At 43.8% G+C, this 26,724-nt stretch overlaps 1 protein-coding gene across 4 annotated transcripts in view; it reads left to right on the forward strand.

The window, feature by feature from the left end:
- The window catches only part of DGKD (diacylglycerol kinase delta), a 107,470-nt gene that overhangs the window by 20,574 nt on the left and 60,172 nt on the right, over window positions 1-26,724 (forward strand). For 2 of the 4 annotated variants that reach the window (XM_020288122.2, XM_076006056.1), the window contains exons 2-3: window positions 11,428-11,538; window positions 13,710-13,790. In XM_020288122.2, coding sequence (XP_020143711.2) covers window positions 11,428-11,538; window positions 13,710-13,790 — 192 coding nt within the window. Of the gene's footprint in view, window positions 1-8,732; window positions 9,006-9,817; window positions 10,132-11,427; window positions 11,539-13,709; window positions 13,791-26,724 lie in introns of those variants that run through there. The other 2 variants (XM_012791580.3, XM_012791581.3) reach the window with 2 other exon arrangements.

A 26,724-nucleotide genomic window follows, 5' to 3' on the forward strand; every position in this document is an offset into this window, starting at 1 on the left:
CTGGGTGTTCTTAAGGAAATAAAAAGTAACCTCTGACAAACAAATCAGCCCAAAGTTGGGCTGTTTAACACAGGACTTTATTTCCACCTAATGTCAGGCAGCCTGGGAGGGAGCGGCTGGGTGAACATGAGCGCTGGGGGAGAGGAATGTGCGTACTGACGGGGTGGTGCTGCTGCACGTGTGCGCCGCACTGTCGCAGGTGTTTTCCACTCCCTGTGAGGGCTTCTAAGGGGGGATGGACAGGCCAGGAAACCGGGGAGACAGCTTCTAGCCCAGGCAGCGCCAGCTTCAGGCCTTTAGTGTGTTTCACTGATTTAGGAGTTTCCAGAGCGCCCTATCCACGTCACCTCCCATGACCCTTTAACACAATTTATGGGAATTTCCAAACAGACACAGAAGTAGAGGATTTGAATTAATCACATCAGCATTGTGTGTTGTTTCATTTGTCTCCATTCCCCCAACCCCCGTTTTATTGGAGCATTTTAAAGCAAATTCTTATGGTACTTTTTTTTTTTTGAGACAGAGTCTCACTTTGTTGCCCAGGCTAGAGTGAGTGCCGTGGCGTCAGCCTAGCTCACAGCAACCTCAATCTCCTGGGCTCAAGAAATTCTGCTGCCTCAGCCTCCCGAGTAGCTGGGGCTACAGGCATGCGCCACCATGCCCGGCTAATTTTTTCTACATATATTAGTTGGCCAATTAATTTCTTTCTATTTATAGTAGAGACAGGGTCTCGCTCTTGCTCAGGCTGGTTTCGAACTCCTGACCTCGAGCAATCCGCCCGCCTCGGCCTCCCAGAGTGCTAGGATTACAGGCGTGAGCCACCGCGCCCGGCCCTTCTGGTACTTTTACCATGCAGAGTATCCCTCTATCCCTCTACTGGAGCGCAGTTTCCTTCAAGGTCAAGGGTTGCACCCCTTTCATCATCATGTTCCCAACAGTGCATGGCGTGTAAGCGTTCAATAAATATTTATTGAAACATAAAGTAGAGTGATTTCATTCCACAGCTTGACAGGGAGATGGATTTTATTCAAACATAGGATTCATAGAAGTCGAGTTAGTCTTTCCTGCCTTAACCTACAGATAGTGTGTGCGTATGCGGATGTCGCTCCTGCTGCTAGCGGTTAAGGTGGGTGCACTTGGTGGGTAGTGGAGGTGGCTCTGCACATAAACTCACCCCCAGAAAAAGGTGGATGATTAGTTATGGCCATAGTTTAGTCTGAACTTGTGAAAACAAAAATAATGAAAAGTAAATCTTCCCCCAATTTTTTTATTTGCTATTGAAACATGGAGAGAGTTGAAATCAGACAGCCCTGGGTTTGAATCTCACATCCATCCGTCTCTCTAGATGTCCATGTCCTCTCTGGACCTCTGTTTCCTCATAAATAAAAACAAAGTAGTCACTGGTCACAGGTGGGTTTTAAATAGGATTTTAAATAAGTTCCTTGCACATAGTAGGCATTTCACAAATACTGTCTGTCTGCTCCTTGCCCCTGTGTCTGTGAAATGGGAATGTTGGCTGTCCCTCACTTAGGAGGGTTGTTGTGTGGGTTGAATGGGATGATCTGTGAAAAACGCTCAGACTGGGGCCTGGAGCAAATCAGAGCTCAGGGAGAGCTCCAAGCGCCCCTAGGTGCTGGTGCTGCGAGGCTGCCCCTACCGTGGGAGCCCTTTTAACAATCCCGTGTGTTCTGAGAGGCCTGACTTCCTTTCCTGTCTCATCTGCCCTGTTCCCTTGCTTTCCCTAGAGGTGACTGTTTAACCATTTTATTATTATTTTATCCTTATCCTTTCATCATTTCTTTTTGAAAATTTAAAATTGCATATATTTGTTTTTAAATTTATTCTCTACACAAACACACACGCACATGCACACACATTAATGTCCTCCTTTTTACACAAAGGTGGCATGCTCTGTACCTTTCTTTTTTTACTTACTATAACCTGGAGACCATTCCTTTTATAAAGATATCTTCCTCATTCCTTGTATGGTTGCGTAGTACTCCAATTTTGGAATTTATCCTAGTTTATTCAGCCACTTGCCTGTTGGTGGACATTTGGGTTACTTTCATTCTTTTGCTATAATTATTGTAGGAAATAGCCTTGTACGAACTTTGTATTTTGCCAGGGTCTCTTTTGGGATACCTTCCTAGGAGTGGGCTTGCTGGATCAAAGGGTAAGCACAAGAATAATCTCACTCGATTTTGCCAGATGCTGTGCGCAGGCCCTCCCATTTTGCCAGCATGGCTGAGAGTGCCTGTCTCCCCACAGCCTTGCCAACAGTGTGTTGCCTCCTTGTTTGTTTGTTTGTTTGTTTTTCTGTCAGCTTGATGGTGAGAATAGTGTTTAGTTTTGTGTTTCTCTTATTATTGGCTAGGTTGAGCATCTTTTCATGTGTTTGAAGGTCATTTGTGTTTCTTTTTCTGTGAAATGTTTGTTCATGTTTTCACTCCTTTTTCTACCATGTTATTAGTCTGTTCTCAATTTTTAGAAGTCCTTTATAGATTTAGGAATATTACTCCTTTATGGTGTTTTGTAAAACTTCCCAAGGTATTGGGATAATTAAGATAAATACTACCATCTGAGTATTACCATGAAGCCTCAACATTCTTGGTCTGGTGAGGGAGATAGCTTTATAATGGGAGGGTCATGCTCTTACAAAGAATACGTCAGCTAGTATTGCCTGGGGAGCTGGAAGGGCTTTCCAGAGGTGGTGGGTGGCATTTGACTTGGGACTTGATGGGCAGAAGAGGAGCTGAGGCTTTCCAGGCAGAAGAAAGAGTGTATTCGAAGTATGGTGATATAAAAGAGTCAGTTGTGTTTGGGTCAAGTGGCTGTGGGCTAAGGTGGAAGGGCCCTGGGAGAGGTGGGAGGAGTCCTGTGGGCCATGTGAAGCCTTCCCAAAAGACAAGGAAAGCAAGAAGAGGTTTGTGGGGGCCCCAGGCTCTCAGGCCTGATGCTTCTTCCAATTCCCTGGGGAGCTTTAAACATTGGGGCTCCCTGGGCCCTCCCCAACCGATCCTGGTTTCACTGGTGGGATGGGGTCCATGGTTGGCATTTCTCAAAGCTTGCCAGTTAATTCTAGTGGCAGTCGAAGTTAAGAGAGAGAACCGTGGCAGCTGGCTGCAGCGAGGATGGTTAGGACACCCTCGGTGTGCTTAGGAACCACCTGGGCTCTTGTCAGAAATCCACATTCTCAGGCTTCAGGAGGTTGGGAGTGGAGCAGTAACCTGCTTTGTATTTATTCATTTATCCTAACTTTTATTTCTTCAATTATCTGCATTTTTAACATTCCAGGTGTTCTGATGTAGGTGGTCTGGGTCACACTTTGAGAGACACTGAGGCACAGAGACAAGAGACAGAATAACGTAAGCCTGAGGTAGGGAAGTGAACTAAGGTGATCAGAGACGGGCTGAGCAGAGGAGGGGCAGAAGCTGGAGGTATTTTGACAATGATCAATGATACTGGGTAGCCAATTAGCAATGGGAAGTGGAGTTGAGTGCACCTGATAGTTCTTTCAGCTTTTTGGTGATGCTGTTAAGATTAACTAAAGAGGAAATACAGGGTGATTGGAGGGAGTTAGGGTAAGGGGTAAATGAAGAGAGTGATTTGAGGTGAGGTGCATTTCCAGTGTGGAGACTTGGACCTCAGGGACAGCAGCATTCAGTACTCTTAGAGTAGATGGTGATGCCAACAGAGCAGCCACCCTGTTGTTACCAGATAGGAGTGCAGTTGGCTGCTGATGTCATCTGGACCTGCATTTGCTACTTCATGGCCTCAATATGGCTGCTGCAGCACTAGATGTTGCATCTGTGTTCAAAGCAAAAAGGAGTTAAAGTCACATGTGTTCCCATATACCAGCAAAGCAACTTGCCCACTTCCCTGCCAACAGGACTTCTGTTTAGGTCTCTTTGACCAGGCCTAAGGAAGTGGAGATCAGCACTGTGATGAAAGACCACCCTGGGCACCACCACCCTATTCAGAATCTAGGTCCTGTTAGCAACAGGGGAGGAAATCAGTGCGTGTGGGGTGTTAACAGTGTCTGCCACGCCGCAGTAAGAGAACAGTGCCCTGAATGGAGGGAAAGTGAGTGTGAACTCCAAATGAAGGGATGATCTAGGAGCAGCTCTGTTAGGGATTTGAGCATTTCACTTTGGGGTGGGCTTCTTTTCTGGTTTGCTCCTTCTTCACGTTAGTGGGGGCAAGAATGAGGCCTCTCCCCTCCTTTCAGTGGAACCTTTAATGACATGGGGCTTTGGGACATGGTCACTTTAAATCTTGGTGGCAGTGCATTGTAGGAGGAAAACCAGGGTGGCACTGCAGGGGTTTGGGATTCTCTAGATTGGTAAAAGGATGACTGTTCTATTCCCACAAGCTGGTGTTTGGGGGCCTTTAGGAGGTCTATGTTGGGTTCCTTTCCGTCAGTGTGGCAGCACCGGACGTGGGACTTAGCTCTACAGCACAGAGAGGGACGCTCCAGCAGGGCGGCAGGTGCCTCGCTTGCCCTCCTGCTGTTCGTTGATGCCATTGATATGGAGAATGTTCCTTTGTGGCCTCAGGTTTTTTTCTGTGCACATTCTGACAGGATTGATAAGATTAGGTGACAGGTAGGGGCTTGTGGTAAGTTGGAGGTAGTTCTGAATCAGGATGAATTGGTGGGTCATGTTTTGAATAGGTGAAGGAATTTACCTTTGCCTAATTGGTTTAAGTCAGTTATCAGCAGACTTTTATGCTAAAGTTTCATTTTGCCAGCAAGTGTTATTGGTCTGGCTCTCTAGGTCCTAGGTTTGATTCCCTGGTCTGCCATTTATAAGCTTTGTGGCCTTGATTAAGTTATTTAATTCCTCTGCTTCTCAGTTTCCTAATCGGTAAAATGGGAATATTGCTACCTCCTTCCAAAGTTGATGTGAGGATTAAAAGGTTAAAATGGCTCATGTGTGGTTAGTAGATATGATATGTATTAGGTAAGCATTTAAATAACCTGTATGGCTTTGAATATATTGTATATCCCTTATGTTGTGAACAGATTGTTTTCTGCTTGTTTTCTGTTTATGAATTATGATATTCATAAACTATAAACTGTAGAATAAGCTTTCAGATGGCAATAAGGAGGCCAGGGATTCCTTTGTGATCTGTCATTATCAATTTATCCTTGGAAATATTACTCAGTCTCTGTTGACCAGTTTTCTTATTTGTTAATTGGAATATTAGTGTCTGTCTCATAGACCACAAGTGTTCTATTAAGAAGGCAAATAAATATTAAAATGCTCACAACAATTTAAAGGGATATACATATTGATAGTAATAAGTTTTACTAGCGTCTTCCCACTGAAACATTTTAATAGTCCTTTTGTATATTAATTTGTTATGCTAATAGTCCCACTTTTTTTGGACTTTGTGAGTTTGGATGGTGTTGCCTAGCATAGGTTTAGGTAAACTTGTTGAAGGACTAAAAAGATTTAAGGACAAGCAGATGATTGAAGTGAACATTTGGCTAATTTTAACTCTTTTATTTTATTTTTATCACCCCCATCCCCAACCCAATTTCCCAGCTGTGTGTCCACAGCCCCTGACCTGGTCGCCGTGGGCAGGGTGGTGGCTCGCTGAGAGCAACCTCTGGAGATGTGTTCCTGGGGTGGCTTCCTTGATTCCATTCATTAGTTGGCTGCTTGGTGGCCGTTTTTCATTTGCTTCTTTTACCAGGTAAATGTGGAAATTCTCACACTTAAATGCACAAGACACTAGTAGCCTGAGCATCTACTTCTATCTTTTATTGACTAATTTTACTTGTCCCTTTACCATTTCACATGCAAAATGATGCATGCAGTATTCACGTGAGTCGTGAAGCGCAGGCATGAACTGTGTACGAGTGGATGGATGCGTCCTCGCGTCGGGGCGCCAGGCTGTCTGTCGGGGCGTGGGCTCTCTCCTGCCACATCCCCCACGGTTAAGCTTCCTTTCAAGTTTAGTCACCGTTCTACTTAACTCTCCTGGTAAATGCTGGTTCATACTGACTTTCTTTTTTTTCCCTTTTTTGTCATTCTGCAGGAGTTTTTGTATATTCTGGTTACCGACTCCCTGGCTGTCGGCAGCAGTGCACATATTTCTCCCAGACCGAGGCTTTTTAAATTTTTTTCCTATTTCAGGTATCTTTGATAAGCAGAAATTCTTAATTGTAACATAGTTGAATATTTAGCAGTCATATCTTATGTTTAGTATTTTTTTCTAATCATATTTAAGAAACCCTTCCTGATTCTAAGTCATAAAGAAGTTCTCCTGCATTGTCTGCTGGAAGCTCTGAAGTTTTGTCTCTCGAGGCATTATATCTGAATCCACCTGGAGTTCCTGCCTGTGGGGTGAGGGAGGGAGCCAGTCGTGTTTTCCCTCTTGGGTCCCCAGTTGTGTTGGTTCCATCTCCTCTCCCATCTGGTCCTCCCTGTGCCACTTCTGTTACATGTCAAGCTTCCAAATCTTCATGATGTGTTTCCGGGCTGTCTTTGATCCCCAAATTCTACTTCTGGAGGTTTGCTCTAAGGAATAATTGAGGACATGGCAGATGTTTAGTTACAGGAATATTCATTGAGATGTTTGATAGTACTGAGTGGGAATCATTCTAATGCCCCAGCAGTGGGAAGCAGTTGAATGATGCAGGCACTTTGGCACAGTGAAATACTCTGTGGCTAACAAAAACCATGTTTACTAATAAGGACATATGTTGACAATATATCATGACAAAAAATAGCAAGTTAAAGTCCAGTATGTACAGTATGATTCCATGTTTATAAAAAGTTAAACAACATGCAAGTTAAAAAAAACCCTATCATTGTTGCTTCCTCCTGTCCATGTCACACTCAGTGTGATTTGATCTGGCTTTGGCCTATGGCCTATGTCAGGCTACCAAATCTGCTCTGGCAGGGCCTTCGACCTCCTGTGGCCACCACCTCTGGTCTCTTCCCAGGTCCCATTTGTGACATTGCTGCTGTGTCCCACATCGTTGCTGTGGGCTTCTCGAGGCCTTCGTGTCTCACCTGAGTTTCTGCCACTCTTCCCATTCTCCTTCCTGGCCTCTTCTCCTTTCTGCCCCTGAGGTGGGTGTCCCCAGGTCCCACTTCTCTGGGTCTCCTTCACCCCCCATCAATCACCACATCTTTTTCCTGAACATCTCTCAAACCTGTGTCCATATCTCTTTCCACCCAGCCTCTTGTTATTGGCTCCCCCCCTTACAAAAGTTTCTGGAGTGTTCTGCCTGCCCTTCCCCTTTCCTCCACACTGTGGCCACAGTCATCTTTCTAAAGCCTGTTTCTGAGCCACCACTCCCTGATTTGGGCCCCTCGTGACCTACATGATAAGGGCCAGGCAGTGATCTGGGGTGTCCCCCCATCTTCTTGCCTTGACTGGGCTCTGTCTTTGGCCCTGAGGGGCGACTTATGCACCTCTGTGGGAGACCCCCTCCTCTTTTGCCTGTTCAGTCTCCTAAGACAGTGGTCCCCAACCCCTAGGCCATGGACCAGTACCTATCTATGGCCTGTTAGGAGCTGTGCTGCACAGGCTCTGTCCCCTTCAGCCGCCATCTGTGGAAAAATTGTCTTTCATGGAATTGGTCCCTGGTGCCAAAAAGGTTGGAGACTGCTGTCCTAAGACCTGCCATGTGCAGCCTCCCTCTCGGGGCATGCTGACTCCCCATGCCCTGTGTCCTAGAGCATGTCCTTGGGTGCCCATCCATCCTCCTCTGATCTGAGCTCCTTTCTGTGTGGCACTCAGAGGTCAGCATGGTGTCTGGCACCTAGTGACATGGCTGCGTGTTTGAGAAAGGAAAGAGGTCCTTACTGACTTACCAGAGGGCAGCCTCACCCTGTGACTGGCCCCTTTCAGGCAAAGGATGCCTGGTGGGTGGGTGTTTGACCAGGGCTCAAGGAGCCTGTTTTGGACTTTCTCCATCCCCTGCTTTAAACCCACTTTTCAGGGGCATTTCCAGAGCTGTCTTACTCTTAAACAGAGACCACTGGGGACTTGTCCTTCCCCATAGCAGGTGCATGTAGTGGTCTCCAGCCTATGGGCTGGGCTTGTGTTTGTCCTGTCAGCAGGTGGCCATGGCACTCACGGCCATGGGTAGGCTCAGGCTTACTGCTTTTTGCTGCTTACTGCTTCCTCACTGAGTCCAGCATCGGGATTTGTTTCCTGCCTGTGTTTGTTGGCAGGCGAGCGTTCGCTTTTCCACTTGCTGCTCTTTGACTGGCTGCTGAGCGTTTTCTCAGTGCCTCCGTGTGTTGCAAATTTGTCTCTGATCTTAATAAGGGTCCCCTAGATGGCTTGAATGACTGTTGACCCTTTTGTTTGTGCACAGAACCTGACAGAGTTACTCAAAGCCCTGCATGCCCCGAGCGAGCCGTGCTGGGTCTGGATCTCCGACTCCTGGTTCTGCTCTGTGGGGTAAGGAGGGGCCTTGCCAGCCGAGCAGCATTTCCTGTGGGTGCCTTTCACACGCTGCCAAATGCAGAACACACAGATTATTTAGGGGTGTTATTTTCTTGACCACTTTTAGTTCATTGCTCTTGACAGAGTGTTTAAAAATATTCTGAAGCATATCTATAGTATCCACGGGCAGCGAATCAGGAGAAGAAATGCAGTTTCTGAGAAAGCTTCAAAGAAATAATGGTCTTTATCTTTTCCCCAGCCTTTTCCGCTGAAACCCACCAGAGTCTTTTTCTGAGCACTCTTGTTCTATAAATAGAGCAGCAGCTCTCCTTGGGCAGCCCAAGATCGCAGCCTCTCATCCGCCTTCTGAAAGATGTGTGTGTGTGTGGTGTGTGGTGTAGTGGGCTGTGTTTTAATTTTGCTTTTTCTTTTATGTATGAGATGGGCAGCCGGAGATGCAAGAAAAAATACTCTAGCATCTGTCCTTTAAAAATAACTTATAACTTTTTTGGGTTTTGGCTTCTTGGTTTTGTTGTCTTTTTTTTAAATTTGCATTTAGGAAAGACATGGAAGTGATGACTTCCCCTGCAGAGGTAAGGAAGATGAATGGGGGGCGAGGAGAGGTGTCTTCACAGAGTGAGTCCTTTGAGGTCAGCATAGAAGGGGTCTCGTGGTATTTGTTTCAGGCTTTTGTGGCTGGCATTGCTCTGTACAGATGTATTTAAAATGAGTGTCATCTCTATGTACTGGGGTCCGAAAAGGATGTTTGGAAACAAACCCGTTACTGTTCCGTCCACACTGCAGACTGGTTTATATCCTAGCTACCAGGCTTAGAAGGTGGGGCTTTCTGTCTGCCCGGGACCATCCTTGTTCTGTTCACACAGGACCCGGCTGCCAGTGACTGTAGCTTGGGGATCTCTACTGTGGGTGAAGATGCTTCTGGGAGTGGGGGTGGGGAGGCCACTTCTGGCAAGCAAGCCTCACGGGAATACTTGATCACTGGATAATATGTTCCTCTCGGCCGGGCGCTGTGGCTCACGCCTGTAAGCCTAGCACTCTGGGAGGCCGAGACGGGCGGATTGCTCGAGGTCAGGAGTTCGAAACCAGCCTGAGCAAGAGCGAGACCCCCGTCTCTACTATAGAAAGAAACTAATTGGCCAACTAATATATATAGAAAAATTAGCCGGGCATGGTGGCACATGCCTGTAGTCCCAGCTACTCCGGAGGCTGAGGCAGGAGGATCGCCTGAGCCCAGGAGTTTGAGGTTGCTATGAGCTAGGCTGAAGCCACGGCACTCACTCTAGCCTGGGCAACAAAGCGAGACTCTGTCTCAAAAAAAAAAAAAAATGTTCCTCTCTTCTTTCTTCCTGCTACTCTTTAATTACTGGGGAGAGAGGGAGGGTGCCCTCTTCAGAAGTTCTAGGTGAAGGTATAAGCTGCAGACAGAATAAGTAGATTCGTTAGCAGGTTTTCCCTGGATTGATCCTCTAGAGTTGGAAAATGCTACTATTTGTACCATGAGGCCAGGACCGAAAGCACAGAGTCCATTCTGATTGGCACGTGGTGGTGGCATGTGCAATCAGCTCACCTTGCCCAGGAGGGGCACCATGAGGACGCCCTGTGGTGGCGTAAGGAGAGGGGACTCTGGAGTGCTGTGTGCTGGCCTGCACTGTTCTGTCCAGGTGTGGGTCCTGGTGCCCGTCCTTGAGCGTGTGGATGGTATGTGGGGCTGGGGGCTTTCTGCGGCCTTTGTCTCTGTTCTGCTCCCTCCTCGGTCATGAATAGGCTGATGGAGCGTCCTGACAGCGCAGTCAGTGTTCTGCTCTTGCATTCTGACACGTTTGGGTGACATGAGGTTTCTGTGTCTTGTTCTTGGCTGGTTTTATCTTGGGTAGTTTTAAGTGGCCACAGATGTACTTTGTGCTTATACTGTTTTAAAAAAATTACTAAGCATGCAAAGCTATATGGGATTAGGCAATTAAACAAAAGTTTCTCTGAACCAATATGCTTGTCCTTGAACAGAATGTTTATAAATCCTCCCTCTATTTGCATGCTGAGACTCCTTATGGAATGGCCCTTTCTGTTAGATGGGGTGTAAGAAAGTGTGCAAATGCTGAGAGCCAGCTTCTTGTTTTCATGTGTGCTGTTTATTCGTTTTGACCATGTGAGTGGCTCTGAGAAGTTCATAACATCTCATGCCCAAGTAGTTCCTTGAGCATTTGACTTTTGAGTGGTGGGGGACTTACCACCACTCTAGTCTAGCCCATTACTAGTCTAGCCCATGGGGCACAAGGGGAGGGGACGGCTCCTGGAGAAGCGTGTCTCTTCTGCTCTTGGCTTTGATTGAGCCAAGGCACTGTGTCCACTTGTGGATTTTCTGTAGAGGACATCTCCTGTTGTGGGGTGGACCCATCAGATCACGGGATGAGGGGAGTTCCAGTGCCCGAGGCCGAGGCACTTCTCTCTCCCAGTGCACACAGGTGCACGCGCCTGGCCTGTGAGTGGCGGAGCAGGCTAAGGAGGGCACAGGCCTGGAATCAAGCTGAACCCCAGGACCCCAGAGCAACTGACGTGGATAGTTTTGGCAGCAGGATCCTGAGAAATGGCAGGAAGCCAGAGAACATGGAGACGGGGCCAAGAATAGCTGAAAAATACCAAATGCTAAAGTTGGAGAATGTGCCGGCATCTCAGTTGTCCTCCCGGCTGCCAATTACTGCTGTGATCCTGCCAGCCTCAGTGGCCCTTTCTGCTCATGTGCTGGGCATGTCCAGGGCACACCCTGGGCCTCTGACACCCCTGCCCCCCACAGGCACCACCCTCCTTAAGGAACTGGTGCACCCCTCCCCCGTAGCATGCTCAGCCTGCGCATAGGTCAAGGTCTGGGCAGAGTGTGAGAAATGTTTCTCTGTGGAGACTCGAGTGTGCATCAGCTGCAACAGGGTGCCTTTCGCCTGCAGGAGCTGAAGGCACCTTGCAAATAAATGCAAGTTCATGAGTATGTTTCTGTACTTTCAGACCATCATCAAAGAGGGGATGCTGACCAAACAGAACAATTCATTCCAACGATCAAAAAGGAGATACTTTAAGCTTCGAGGGCGGACGCTGTACTATGCCAAAACTGCAAAGGTGAGGCCCTGTGCGCGGAAGCACGCAAGAAAGCGTCCCTGCAGCCGCAGGGGGGTGCTTGAGATGAACTTTGATTCTCAGATCGGTGATTTCCAGCTGGTTTGTAATGCTCTAGGCAGTCAGGTTTTATTGGTCTCAAAGCATGTTTTATTTCTTATAAAAATAAATTTTTATTCATTTTCCTTTTCTTTAATGGCATCACCAATGGAGAAAGGAAAAAAGAGTCACAGAAATAACCACAGTTGGATCTCTTTCTTTCAGAAAGATGGGGGATCACAGGCTTATGACTCTCTTATTATGGACTAAAAATATTTTTGAAGTGTATTGGGCTTCTTGGTATGTGAACATAAATGTGAAATTCTTTACTTCTAGGCTTTCTAGCAATTAGCCTTCTTTCTGTGTACTCTGTTGTAGGTAAGATTTAAAGCTAGAATCACCAGGCAGATGCTATTGGAGGAGCCAGTGAGAGTTACAAGTTACTGCCTGTTTAAATGAATATGGTATCAGACATTTGAAACACTAGTGTGTTGGCTGGTTTTCTGAATACCTATATTTTTGTATCAGTATTGGTACCATTACTGATATTTTGATATTAAAAATATGAATCTGAATCATTTCCATTTTGAGATATATGCCTAGAAAGTTATTCCATTAAAATTTGAAACTTGTTTAGAAAGGGTTCTGACCACATCTCTCACTGAAAAAAACCCCTCACTATTATTTTAGTTCTGTTGGGAGGAGATGAGGAGGCTACTTAAAAGTTTGAGTCTCAGCTGGGCGTGGTGGCTCACTCCTGTAATCCTAGCACTCTGGGAGGCCAAGGCGAGCGGATCGTTTGAGCTTAGGAGTTTGAGACCAGCCTGAGCAAGAGCGAGACCCCATCTCTACTAAAAATAGAAATTAATTGATCAACTAAAAATATGTATACGAAAAATTAGCCAGGCATGGTGGTGCATGCCTATAGTCCCAGCTACTTGGGATGCTGAGGCAGGAGAATTGCTTGAGCCCAGGAGATTGAGGTTGCTGTGAGCTAGGCTGATGCCACAACACTCACTCTAGCCTGGGCAACAAAGTGAGACTGTGTCTCAAAAAAAAAAAAAAGTTTGAGTCTCTTTTTCTAGTATTTCCTTCAGGGCTTCAGCATAGAGTTGTCTTAGAATAGAGGGAACGGCATGGTAAACAGGAGTGGGATTGGGAGGAGAGGAGGGCAGTGGGAGGAGGTCCCCAGGCCTAGTTCCCAGCAGTGCGTTGGGGCCTGTCTCTGCAAGACTAGATTCCTTCTGCTCTGCTCCCTTGTTTTCTTTCACAGCCAGATCCCTTCTATTTGGGCCTGTCTTCCCCCAGTATAATTTATTTCAGCTGGAACTTTCCCCCCTAAATGTGCTAGCTGGAGGAACTAAAGCTGGAAGGACAGAGAATCCTCAGTCCAGACTCTCTCAGGTGGAACACTATCTGAGGACATATTTTACATTTAAAAGTGAATGCTGGTATTAATAGTAGTTTTTTTTTTGTTTTGTTTTGGTTTTTGAGACAAAGTCTCACTTTCTTGTCCAGGCTAGAGTGAGTGCCATGGCGTCAGCCTAGCTCACAGCAACCTCAATCTTCTGGGCTCAAGTGATCCTCCTGCCTCAGCCTCCGGAGTAGCTGGGACTACAGGCATGCGCCACCATGCCCGGCTAATTTTTTGTATATGTATTTTTAGTTGGTCAATTAAGTTCTTTCTATTTTTGGCAGAGACGGGGTCTCGCTCAGGCTGGTTTCGAACTCCTGACCTCGAGCGATCCGCCCGCCTTGGCCTCCCAGAGTGCTAGGATTACAAGCATGAGCCACCGCGCCCGGCCAATAGTAATGTTTTGATATTACAAAAATTATAAATACAGAAATACCAGCATTAGGTTTTGTTTCCCCCTCTACTCATGCAATCTCTAATGAACTCCCTAGATTAAAAAAAAATGCCAGCACTATACCTGTGAACCTGATGCTCTTGGTTAGAAAGAAGCAAGGTGGGTGGATTAATTTGGTTTGGCTTATTGATGAGATGCTACAGTTTCAAGGTGTTAGGTGCCTGTGGGTACATGGTGGGGGCCGTGGGAGTGGCTGGTGGTGCTGGCCGGTGCTTAGGGGCGTGTCTGTCCTGGCGTGCCTTACTCCCTGTGTTTGTCTCTCTCCAGTCCATCATATTTGATGAGGTGGATCTGACAGATGCCAGCGTGGCTGAATCCAGCACCAAAAACGTCAACAATAGTTTTACGGTAAGATTCTTAAGTCACACCTTTCTTGATTCTTTACCACATTTGGCTTTCTTTTTTGATTGGAACGAACATTTCAAGCCTTTTCATCCTTTTCTTTCTGATTGGAATGATTTCTGATACATTTTGAATTTAATGCAGAAAATAATACTGTACTTGGAGAATAACTCAGAATTTGGTACATGTAAGCACAAAAGAACAAGAGGGCCAAATGAATTTTTTTAACATGTTATGGTTTATATCTTAACAGTTCTGTACAGAATTTTGTTTGTTGTTTTGTGATTATTCTAGAAAATTTGGAAAATGCAGAAAAGTATGTTATATAAGTTATTAACCATAAGCCAGCTACCTGAAAGCATAGAATATTAATATTTTGGTTCATTTCTTTTTTTTCCTTTTTTACATTTTTTAACTTTTTTCCTCCTAAATTTATTAAAGTTAGTGTAGGACTTTCTGCAAAAGTTTTAAATGCATAAAATTGTGTGATTTTACCACTCAGAGTTGGCCAACTGCCTACTCCAGAGTGTTCATCTTTGTTTTTGTATGTCTGTGTCTTTACCTGTGTGTATCCATCATGCAGAACCTTTGGGGCTACACTTGTTTTTTTTCCCTGGACAGTGTACAGTGGACATTTCCCCATGTCAGCTGATATAAGTGCTCACCGTGTTATTTAATTGCTATATACCATTTTCTTTTATGACTTTATAATTTTTCTTTATGGGCTGACTTTAGAACCTGCTTGTTTAAGGTATGACTCTAATAGTAGCACTAGAATCTTTAAAAATATTTTTCTTTATGTTATTAGGCTATTTCATCTAGACATAAAGTATACCCCCTAATTTAAAAATTATTCTTTTCTAACTCAATCAAGATGAGTAAGTTTCCTCTTGTTTAGAATCTGACATTTTGGGTGAATGTTAGTTTCAGGTACTTTCATTTTGTTTTATTTTATTCATTTATGGATTTATTGTTGATGTTGCTGATATGAATGAGATTTTCACTTCTCCATTTAAACTTCTACTTATTTTGTATTGATCTAATTGCTCTTGGTTTATTCCTCATTTTACTTGGAGTATTTGTAGTTTTTCTTCATTAATTTTGTTCTTTACTTACTCTCTGGAGAGAGACACTTTTAACCATGTAAATGGATTATTCTTTGATTTGTGATTTTTTAGAGTTTTTAATAGAAATAGGTGTTGAATTTCATTGGAGTGCTTTAAGCATTAATTCAGATGTTCAATTTGGTTTTAGTTATTTGCACATTTCCTTATAATAAATCATTCTTGGTAATGTTGAATTTTACTCCTTAATTTTGTATTTAGAATATTTCCATTGGTTTGTATGCTATCTTTGGGGGTAGGAGGTAGCCTTTGCCATAGGTTTTTTAAAAATATTTATTTTTTTAATATTTTAAATTTTTATGGATATATAATAGTTGTACATATTGCCTTTGTTGTGTTTTGATTTCAGAGTTAAACTAGCCTCAAAAAATTCATTTAATAACTTTCCATGAGTTTATGTGTTCTGCAACATTTTATATAGCTTTTGGATTGGTTGTTTCTTGAGTTTGAGAGAACAAAATTAAGAAGTTTAAAGTAAAAAAATTAGTTGTAATAAAGACTTTTCAGGGAGGTAAGTCTCTGATTGATAACTTTGCTAAAAGGTCTGTTTCTTGCTTTTTTATCATTTGAACTTTTTTACTTCTGAGTATACTTCTGTAATTTACTTTCTCACTCATTCCATACCTTCAAATTTAATAGCACGTACCTTTGTATACTTCAGACATTATGTTTCTGGTGATATCTGCTTTTTATTTCTAAATTTATTTGTTGAGCTTGCTTTTCTTGTCAGATTTCTTAAACTCTTGTATTTTCGGATTTTTTTGTTGCCTGGGCTAGAGTGCAGTGGCATCATCGTAGCTCACTGCAACCTCTAATGCCTGGGCTAGAGCAGCTCTCCTGCCTCAGCCTCTCTGTTTTCTTTGTTTTTAAAAAGAACCAGTTCTTGGTTTATCGGTCATTTCTACTTTTCTGTATTCTAAATCAGTTTCTGCATTTTTGTTGCCTTTTTTCATGCTTTTCATAACTTTAAAAAAAATAATTTACTGATGGGCTTATTCTTATTTTTGCTTTTTATATATACACAGAATATATATAGATAAATGAAAACATGAGAGACTCTGAGCGCCTTTCAGTTCACATTCCTAAAGTTGTTTTTTCTCCAATAGAAAAAATGTATTGTAGACAAATTACTTTTCTGATTATCCATGTTATTGAAGAAAATTTTAAAGTATATAAATATAAGTAAGGAATTTTAAACCATCCATATTTCTGTTACCCAAAGATACCCAGTAATATACTGGGTTGAGTATCCCTTATTCAAAATGCTTGGGACTAGACATGCTTTGGATTCCAGATATTTTTGGATTTTGAACTATTTGTATTATACTTACCAGTTGAGTATCTCTAATCTAAAAATACAAAATATGAAATGCTCCATTTCCTTTGAATGTCATGTCAGCACTCAAAGTTTTAGATTTTGGAGCATTTCAGGTTTTGGATTTTTGAATTAGAGATGCTCAACCTGTATTTTGGTTAATATCATTCTGATCAAATATTTTTAATAAAATACAGTTTTTAACCTTCTTCATTCAACAATGGGCTATTCCTAATAATATCCTTCAAAATTTTGTTTATTAATGTTGCATAATATCCTGTTATATGAATGTATACATTTAATCAGTCTTTATTACTGAACATTCCATTTTTTCCTTTCATGCATAATATTTTGATGCACACTTATACACAGATCGTTTTGTGCCTTTCTGATTATTTCCATGGTATAAATTCTTAGAATAGAATTCCATTTGAGGCAAAAAGTATGATATTTTAAAAGGCTTTTGAAAAATAAATGATGTACTGACACATGCTACAATGTGGATGAGACTTGAAAACATTATGCTAAGTGCAAAAAGCCAGACACAAAAGGCCACATATTCTTTGATTTCACATATATGAAATGTTCAGAATAGGCAAATCTATAGATTCAGAAAGTAGATTAATAGTTGCAGTGGGCTCTGGGGAAAGGAGGAGCGATGGCTAATTGGTATGGGATTTCTTTTTGGGGTAACAACATGTTTTAAAATCAGAGAGTGGTAATCTTTACACAACTCTATAAATATGCTAAAAATGACTGAATTATACACTTTAAAAGGTGAATTATTTGTGAATTATATTTCAGTACAAAAATATGGAAAAAATAGTATGGCACTGTGCTTCTGGTACTATATGAATTACTACATGAGCTTTGTCAGCCTGGTCTGAAAATGAACCTGGATTTATATATTGTTTCTATGGGGAAATGTGTGCAGCATGCCAAATAATTAACTTCCAGCTGTAGAACCTGCCCTGCACTGGGGGGACCTCTGGAATACCTCTCCGACTGGAGCTCATTTGTGTGGTGTAGTCTTGGATGATTCCCAGCCTGTAGGCATAGGCACTGATTCCTCCAGATTTAGTTTAAATTTTTTTACTGCCTTTTCATCTGAGGATGTGTTGAAAGGACAAGGGCAAGATTAAAACTGAGGTTCCCCAGAAACATTCCAGGACAGAAAGCCTCATCCCATGAACAGTCAGTGATGATGCATGGAGCACGGTGTAACGGCAGCATTTGAGTCAGCTGACGGGTGCCCCGTCCCCAGCAGTTATGCCCCCATAAAGAGTCGGTAAACTCTGGGCACTGGGTCTGCAGTTGATGCTGGAATTTTCTTTGTTTAAAATTCATTCTTTATGATCTTTCTCATTTCTACTTTCTGTGGTACACTCACTGTCTGAATGCAGAACCTATTACTTACCAATATGGTGGGCTGCAGGAATCTGTGCACAGGTCTCTCTTCGATTGGCTGTGTCCTCCTGGAAGGCAGGGCCCAGCCTTGGACGTAGCTTCCTCACTCCCAGAGCCTAGCTCAGATGTGCTCAGGGAGTAAGTGCAGAATGGATGAGTGTTCTTGCCCTGGAGTATCTCACTGGCTTTCCAGCTATTCCAGTAGTAATTTCCAGATTCCACAGCTTCTACTAAAATTGCATGCCTGATGCAGACAGCCATTTGGTGAAAACTGCTGTATGATCATGAATCAACCAATAGATGGGAGCCTTTTGTAGCTGGGCTGAAATGAATAAATTAGCTCCACATTAGAAAAGACAACCCCTACCCCCAAATAGACCAAGAACTGTCTCATAAAGAGACAAAGATTGGACTTCCAGGGGACATGGGAGGAGATATTTAGGGGAGAGGGTTTTTAGACAGGTATGAATTTCAATTTTTGTCCACTAGTCCTATGATACTACCACAAGCTCTGTTCAGCTTTTTAGCCTCCTTGGTTTTCACTTTTGAATCAGTAATTGTCACTAGATTAAATTTTTTTATATCTTGTTTACAGGCATCTGACATTTAAGATTATTCATAAAATGTGTGTAAAATGTTAGATACCATTTACTTGAAAGATAATGTATTTACCATAGGGAATACCAGTAATTTTTTTAAATCTATTGTAACTTATGAAATTTACTGCTCAGGTCTTCTTATTGTCTTATTTTTTACCTACTTGATCTTACAGAGGCTGTTAATGAAGAGTTAATCTCCTTCAGGCCAATTACATTTGACACTTTATTCATGTATTTCTAAAAAATTTCACCTTCTCCATTCTGAAGCCCTGTTAAGTATGTGTTTAGAAAAATAATTTCTTCATTTTTGAGTAATCATTTATTAATAAAGTAAAATCATTTCCACACTGAATAGTTTTGTGATTAACTCTGATATTGATATTGCCAAATCTTCTTCCCTTTGTTCATAATTTAATGGATTGACTTACTGCCTCACTTTCTTCCATCCTAACTTTTACATTTAGTTTTGCTTGTTATTTTAGGTTTATTTCTCATAAACAGTGTATTGTTAGAATCTGTTTTATTTCAGTTGGAAGCACTTTGCCTTGCTATATTGGACTTCATCCATTTTCTGCGGTTAGGATTTTTGTGCATCCGATTCCTGCGTTTTGTGGCTGTATTGTGCTTTGTTGGTATCTCTCTTCTGTGTTGCCTCTTTATGGGCAGTGTATGCACTATTTACTTTTATATTTCAGAATGATTTGAAATTAAAACATTTTTTAATGTTTACAGTTCACAGATTTTCCTATGCTTGATCTGCTTTAGACAACCCAGATGATGATGTCCTTTTTTTGGTGAAGCTCTGTGCCTTACAGAATGTTTAGTCACAGAGAACATGCCACTCAATGCTTTGTTTCATGAACTATTCAATTGTTTATATCAAACTAATGAAAATGAGAAAGGAGTGAAGAACATGGAAGAAAAATAATGTAAAATGTTCTGTTTTTGATGAAGGAATCAAAATACGCTATTTTTGTTAGACAGCTTTAAGAATATCTTGTTTTCCAGTATTGGTGTTACAGGGAGGCAACTGCAATGTCGTTGCCATCCAGGAAGCCATTTGTGATTGAAATCTTGCAAGAGCCCCTTTTTCTCTTCTGTGATACTGGTTTTTTGCCTACTAGTTTGCCTCTTGTATAGTGAATATGCCTTCTTCCAGACCCTGGTTTGGGTTTTCCAACCTTGAAAAAACACTTTTTTCTTTCCTTTTCTCTTATACTTAAAAAAAATTATGGTTCATGTGTTTTGTCTTGTTCATTGGGAACTTTGCTTATTTATTCATTTGTTGGTTCGGCGAGCATTTTTTCCTCAAAATGGTCTGTCCCAAGCCATGCACCATGGTTTAAGTGCTCATTTTGAATGGTGAGCAGAAATGGAGAGGACCTCCCCTGCATCAAGCTTTTATCCAGTGGGGGATGAGATAAGCATGCACACGGAAGGTTAATATGCAGTAACAAACAGAACCTTCCATACACAGAAATCTTGGCACCAGTGGCATAGACGAAGGTGTCAAGGTTTCGTCTTAGGCTGAGACAAGCGCCAAGGAAAAACCACTCCCTGGTGCCCACAATGAGGAAGACTCCACCTGATCTTGGGGAGAGGCTGGGTCAGTCTTCCCTGAGGAAGCGAGGTTTCAGCTGAGAGTGAAGAGTGATTAGTGGTAAATCACTGAAGGGAGTCTGCGCCTGGGTGTGTGCACGTGTCTGTGAGTGTCTATTTCTGTTTTGTGTGTCTTTTGCAAGTAGGCATTTTGAAATGGGGGCAGATGGTGAGACTAACTGTACAAAGGCCTTATGGTGGGGACACAGCACAGAGTGCGTGAACATGTGAAGGAAGGGTAGTGTAGCTAAAGGAGGCCAGAGGGAGTGTGACCCCAAGGGGCTTAGGGCAAGGGCTTGGGACTTAGTCCTTAGAACCTGGGATGCCACTGAGTGGTTTTGTTTGGAGAGATTCTCAGATTTACAGATGTTTTTACTGATTTGCAGAAGTTTTATTCTGGCTGCAGTGTGGAATGTTGGGAGATGACTTGGGGTTTGCTTTAGAGAGGTAGAAGGCGTTGTGGTGTCTGGGGGGCAGTGGGCAGGGCCAGGGGCTTAGGTCAGCTGGGTGGCATAGAGGAAGGTGTCAAGGTTTCTGCGTGTGGAGCAGCAGCTGGTTAAGTGAGCTGAGGGGTCCAGAAGAAGACCCAGGCCGTGGGGTCAGGCTGGGGGGCAGTTCTTCATCTTCCATGTCTGTTGCGTTCTTTGCTTATTTTAGTTTGTTGAATTTTTTCCCCCCTAATTCTAATTTATCAAAGTTTTGATTTTGTTTGTTATTGTATTAACCCTCCCTCTTTTCTGGCATACTTTGTTTTTACCCCAGCTTATTCTTATTTGGTAGGTAAAATATTTTAAAAAATGTTTTCTGTTTCACAAAGTCATTCTTCCCCAGGGAAAGATTTTCCTTTGAGCACCTCCATTTTCTTATGCGTTTTCACGTGTTTTCATTGACTTAGATTTCCTCCCTGACTTACTAACTTTTGAGTGGTTTAGTGATTTCAGTTGTTTTCTTTAAGTATTATGCTGGCTTCTTTTTCTAATCTTCCCTTAGCAGTTGAGGGCTATGGAGCAGGCCAGGAGTTGTAAGGTCATTAGGTTTAGTGCTTTTATTTACTTATTTCTCCAAGTCAGTGTTTTTCATCATTTTAAACGTAAGTCCTATTTTGATAGAGAGTCAATGAATTTTCATCACCTCCTCTTTTTTTCTTATTTTTATTTATTTATTTTTTTTTAAATTTTTTTAAATTAATCTTTTATTTTTTAAGCACGAGACTAGTGATCCACCGCTAAGAGTCTTCATCAGCTCCTTTAATGTTATTTGAAGTTTAAAAATGCAGTGAAAAGGAATAAAAGCAATGGGCCACAGCATGGCTTTCTTCTCACCCTCTCCCCTCCCTCCCTGAGAGCCACCCCTGCTCAGAGTCCATTTGGTTTTATTTATTTGATTATAATGTATAGTATATGCAGTGAGAGCAAGGATTGCTATCTGTTTTGTGCATTGCTTTATGTCAAGCCCAGCACACAGTAGATGCCCATACTTTGTTGAAAAGAAGAGTGGTTTGGTCACCACCAGCTCCAGAATGATTTGGGTCCTGCTCCGCTGTTGATTCTGCTGAGCGGAACCTGAGAGCAGACACTGGCCGCACCTACAAGATCGTGTCTTGCTTCATGCAGCCTATAGTCCAGGGCAGCAGACGCGGGCAGTGCAGCAGCAAGGGCAGGGCTGGGAAGGAGCTAACACGGGTGCCATGTGGGCGGGTCTGTGGGGTGAGATTCTATCACCTGAGGCAGAGGAGGAGTGTGGCTAGGGTGGCTGTGGGGTAGGAGGGGTGCTTCCTGTTAGGGGGACTGGGGCACAGGGAGGTGGGTGGGGTGGGCAGCCTTACAGGTGAAGTGTTTTCCAGGGGATTTGATCTTTTTTGTCGAATGTTTGGGAAGCATCAGGATTTTTTGAACTCCTGACCTCAAGCTATCCGCCCACCTCGGCCTCCCAGAGTGCTAGGATTACAGGTGTGAGCCACTGTGCCCGGCCTAGAAGCATCAGGATTTTTAAAGCTGTGAGGTAGAATTGGATTTTTTTTGTTGAAAGAATTTGGCTGCTGCCGCAGACTAGAACTGCAGGAAGGAGGTGGCCCGCTGGATGTGAGGAGGCAGGATGGGGCCTTTGCTGTGCCTAGTTGGGGACATCAAAGCTTAGATGGGCTTGTGAGGTGAGAGAGAAGGCCAGGCAAGAGCGGCACTGACCTCAGGCAGGGTCCACATGCGTCTTTCTGTTGTTGATAATTTGCTTTGTTTGGGTAACTCCGGTAATTAAGAAGCAGTATTGAAGAAAAATGGAGTATTGCTGTGAAGCTTCCTAGAAAGCATCTGTGCACGCGGCAGCTCCATCATAGCGCCCAGCCGGGGCCTGGCAGCTTCACCCCTTCTCCTTCGCCAGGAGTGTCTTGGTATCGTGACCCTTCCGGCTCTGGAAATATCCCCTCAGAGACTGACTTCATGGTGGCCAGTGTCAGAGTCTGCCCCTTTTGAGGGAGACAGAATCAATGCTGAATTCAAGTTAGTGAAGATCTCTTAGACTAAGCAGGTCAAAAGGACTCGCCACCTGAGGTGGGCATGGGTGCTCCTGATGAACAGACGTCCTTCACAGGACAGTGGACAGCAGGTGAGAGCTGAGCCTTGGCCCCTGTCCCTTGGAGGGCAGGGAGCCCAGAGCACACCGCCATGCCTGGGAGAGCATGGGAACGCCTGGTGGATGGCCCACTCCCTTGGGGATCCAGCACCTGCCGCCCGGCCCTTGACACCTGGTGCTGCCCTGGGCCTGTGCCTCCCTGGCCACCTGCTGTCATGCCCCCTCCTATTTCAGGGGGTGCCACTTACCAGCTGCCTCTCCTCTTGTGGCTGTCTGTCCCTGAGAGGCCTTCCCTGCTCCTCTGCTTTGGGCGGCATGCATGACAAGTCTGTGCTCAGGCCCTGGCTTTGCCAGGTACACACAGGACTCCCTTGGCAGGCAGTGGGGTGGGTGCTCAGACTTGAGCTAAGGTGGGCTGGGTGCTCCCGATCCTTCGCTGGGTGTGGCTCTAGATCCTCTTTGCAGGCAGAGTCACCTGCAAAGCCGAGTGCAGAGTCTGAAGCTGCTCTTCCCCTAGAGCCAGAACACAGAAAAGCCCAGGTGGGCCAAGAGACCTGAGGAAAGGATGATGTTTCTAAATTGTTCCAGTTGTTACGTTTGTGGCCTCGTGGTGCAACATATTCAGTTGCGTTTTACTTCATTTTTAGGGGAACTTACGTGCTATGTGATATTTCCAAATAGCAGGCTTCCCAGAAGGGTCAAGGACTGTGTCTTTGAATGTACAGGGTCTGTATTTTCTCCACCAGATGTAAGACCCTAGACTGCAGGACTAGGCTCTATTTCCTTTTTTTAACCTCTGAAAGTACAGGGCCTTGTGGGGTAACAGATCTTAAAGGCAAGGACTTGGAAGCCATGGTGTGAATCCCAGCTCAGACTCTTGCTAGCTGATGACCTTGGGCAAGTCACAGAATGACTCTGAGCCTCAGTTTCCTCATCTGAGAAATGTGGCTAATAATAGTACCTGCCTTGTGGGGTTATGAGGATTAAATGAATTAGTACAGTGTAGGCATGGTATAAGTGTTTGCTATCATTAACATTGTGATTATAGGCACTCACTGATTATTCAACAGATGAATTGAAAGCAATAAGTCAAATTTATTATGTCAGTTGGTACTTGGAAATTTTTCTCTAGTTTGATTTACTTAATGTTTCACAATTTATCTGTTCACCGAATAATAACTTCTAATTGAACAAAGTCACTGCGAATCACTCCAGAGTTCACCAGACCTGCAGCAGTCTGGCTGTATTATTATTAACCCTGGGGTCATGGCAGCAACTGCAGTGGAGTTGAACCTTAAAGAGGAAAGACAAGTTTTACTGGAATATACCTGAAATATAAAGCCATTAAAAAGAGTCATATTCTGCCCATTTTTAAAAACACTGTAAACCACTGAGAGGCCCCTCCTTACCTAATAAGGTCCAGGGGTCTGCTCCCTGCATGCCCTCCTAGCCTGGCCTCACCCTGAGCAGACCTGCTCCAGCCAAGCCTGCTCCTTCTTAGGGAGTGCCCTGCGCACAGGTCACCTGCTGGCCTTGGTCTCTGGAGGCCCCTCTTCCCAGATTCTCCCGTAGACCCTGTTCATTCCTCATGTGAGTAGGAGAACTACCTCCTAAATGAAATCTTCCTGTTCACACTGTGGTCAGGAAGCTGCCATCTGCTTCTTCTGGGGAGTGGTTCCCAAACTTGGCTGGGCCTGAGCACCCTTCGGAACTTAGAAAAAAATATTCCTGGCACATTCTCCAGAGATTCTGATGCTGATTTACCAGTGGGTGATTTCTCAAAGCTTTCCAAGGTTTGGGGTACAACCATATTTTGGACCCACTCTCAAGGATACATTGTATTGCTCACATGATGCTAAATTAGCACAGGCTCTTTAGTAATGTGTGCGCTTGGCCACACCTTGAGCTCCAGGATCCCCAATGCCCTGCCCTTTTGGGCGACCGTGTGTGTTTGAGTACAAACTGGAAGAAGTAGGTTCTCTTGTTCCTTTTTTGTTCAACACAATGGAGAGGATGTTGAATTGTCTCTTCCTTGGAAGTCCCGCTGAAGAGAAGCTTGCTATTGTGAACTTGGCCATGGGCCAGGGCTCCCTTTGTGTTCCCGTTACCTACCTCACATTCATGGGCAGCTTTGGGATGGGGCCAGCCCTTTTGCTCTGCATGTGTGCTTTTAACAAGTTTGACAGCTTGAAAACGTCTTGTTTACCCTGGAGAATAAAGGAATTATTTGACAATAAGTGAGGCATTACTCTGGCAACCTGATTTCTGAAATTAAACTGAAATCAATTGGAAAGGCTACATGCTTTAGGAAAGTTTGTTTTTCCTTCTTTCAGCAATTCTGTATTGTGGCAAACTCTGTACTGGGTGCTTGAGGGCATACAGGGTGGGTAAGTATGTTCTCTGCTCTGGGAGAGTTCTCACAACGTATAAAGAAATAATTCTAGTGCCCCGCGACATCCAGAGTGCTGAGAAAGAAGCGTCTCAGTCAGCCGTGGGAGTAGAAGCTTCTGGGAGGAGGGGCTTGTGCGGCGGGTCTCTCCTGCGAGAGAGGGGCGGACAGGGGTCAGGGGCTTGGGTGCATCCAGGGGTAGGTGCTCAGGAGCATCTGTTCACACGTCAGACCAGCAGGACCTGCCTCCACATACCAGGCTCTGTGTGTGGGTCAGTTTGTTCACTTATTTCTTAAAGTGTTTAAATCGTAATAATGATTTTAGAGGAAATTTAAAATGGGGAAATGCTCACACAGTAGCTTAGCAGCTGTTTTCTTTTTTCATGTTTCCCTTCAGACTTTTTCGTATGCAAACATTAAATTTGACATGTGTTATACATGCCTATTAGTATATGTATAATTTTGTATTTAGGCTTCATTTACTATTTTAGTGTAAGCTTCCCCGTATCATGAGTCTCTATAATGGTCATTTTTATAGTGGTGGATATTCGATTGTATAGGTATGTCATAGTTGATCCATTAAACTTTATTTACTCACTCTGACAGTATACAACTGAGAATATTTCATTTTTTTCTGGTTGAAGCTGTTGCTAGAATAAGCGTCTTAGATCACAGAAGGGATGTTAGGGGAAATGAGTTTGGTCTCCCTTGCAGAGAAGCATCCATGCTGAGCTCCATTTGTTCAGGAGAGGGTGCAGTTTGCCCTTAGAGAACTGCCTTTGCTTGGTCTTGGGTCCTTTTCTGTTATCTGCCCTGAAGGTGTATAAGATAAAACTTCCTTCCGCTTTAGGTGATTCTGGTTTGGTTCTGGTTTACAGCTTCAGTTTTGAGTACAAGTACTTCTATGTTTCAGCTTCGATTTTACATCATTTCAGATGAATCATAATTGGAACTTCAAGGATCCTAACCCCCAGAATCTCTGATTAGCATGTCATGTACCTTTGAAAGGGAATAGAAGAGAACAGGCTGGGTTTGATGAAGGGAAGTGGACAGAGGGGTGCTGGCTTCCGTGACCATGACTGAGCTGTTGGGGACATCTGCTGTCCTGGCAGCATGGCCCAGATGAGGGTGGGTAGAGGGCAGCCTCAGATACAGAGAGTGGCAGAAGAGGCGTTGAGAACACACTCATGTGAGGGATTAGCGGCTGGTTGGAGGGAATGGAAGGAGCTTAAAAAGAGGACAGAAAGTGATAAGAGTACTCGTTGGTGTCATGTAAGAACAGAATGAAGGAAAGGACAGGCCTTTGGTTTGTTTTTAAATTTCAGGATAATGGACTGGCCTACTGGTCAATTAATGGGTATTGAAAAGAGTGTTTTCATAAAAATTAAAACAAACAAACAAACAAACAAAATTTAAAAGTCAACTTAAAAAATGTTTTCAGTATAAGTTGAATGAAAATTATATTTTGGACATACATGTTGTTATAGTCTGAATGTTTCCCCCAAAGTTCATGTGTTGGAAACTTAATCCCCAGTGTAACACTGTTGAGATTTGAGAGGTGGGACCTTTAAGAGGTGCTGAGATCATGGGGGCTCTGCCCTAGTGACTGGATACATGTTGTTATCTTGGGAGTGGGTTCCTGATAAAGGGATGAGTTTGCCTCCCCCCGACCCACCCTTGTTCTCGCTCTCATTCTCACTCGCTGTTGCCCTTCTATCATGAGATGTTGCAGTGTGAAGGTCCTCACCAGATGCAGCACCATGCTCTTGGACTCCCCAGCCTCTAGAACTCTGAGCCAAGTAAATTTCTGTTCTTTATTTTTTTTTTTTTCATTATTATTATTATTTTTTTTTTTTTGAGACAGAGTCTCACTTTGTTGCCCAGGCTAGAGTGAGTGCCGTGGCGTCAGCCTAGCTCACAGCAACCTCAAACTCCTAGG

This window comes from Microcebus murinus, chromosome 8 (assembly GCF_040939455.1).
Source record: "Microcebus murinus isolate Inina chromosome 8, M.murinus_Inina_mat1.0, whole genome shotgun sequence".
Lineage (NCBI taxonomy): Eukaryota > Metazoa > Chordata > Mammalia > Primates > Cheirogaleidae > Microcebus > Microcebus murinus.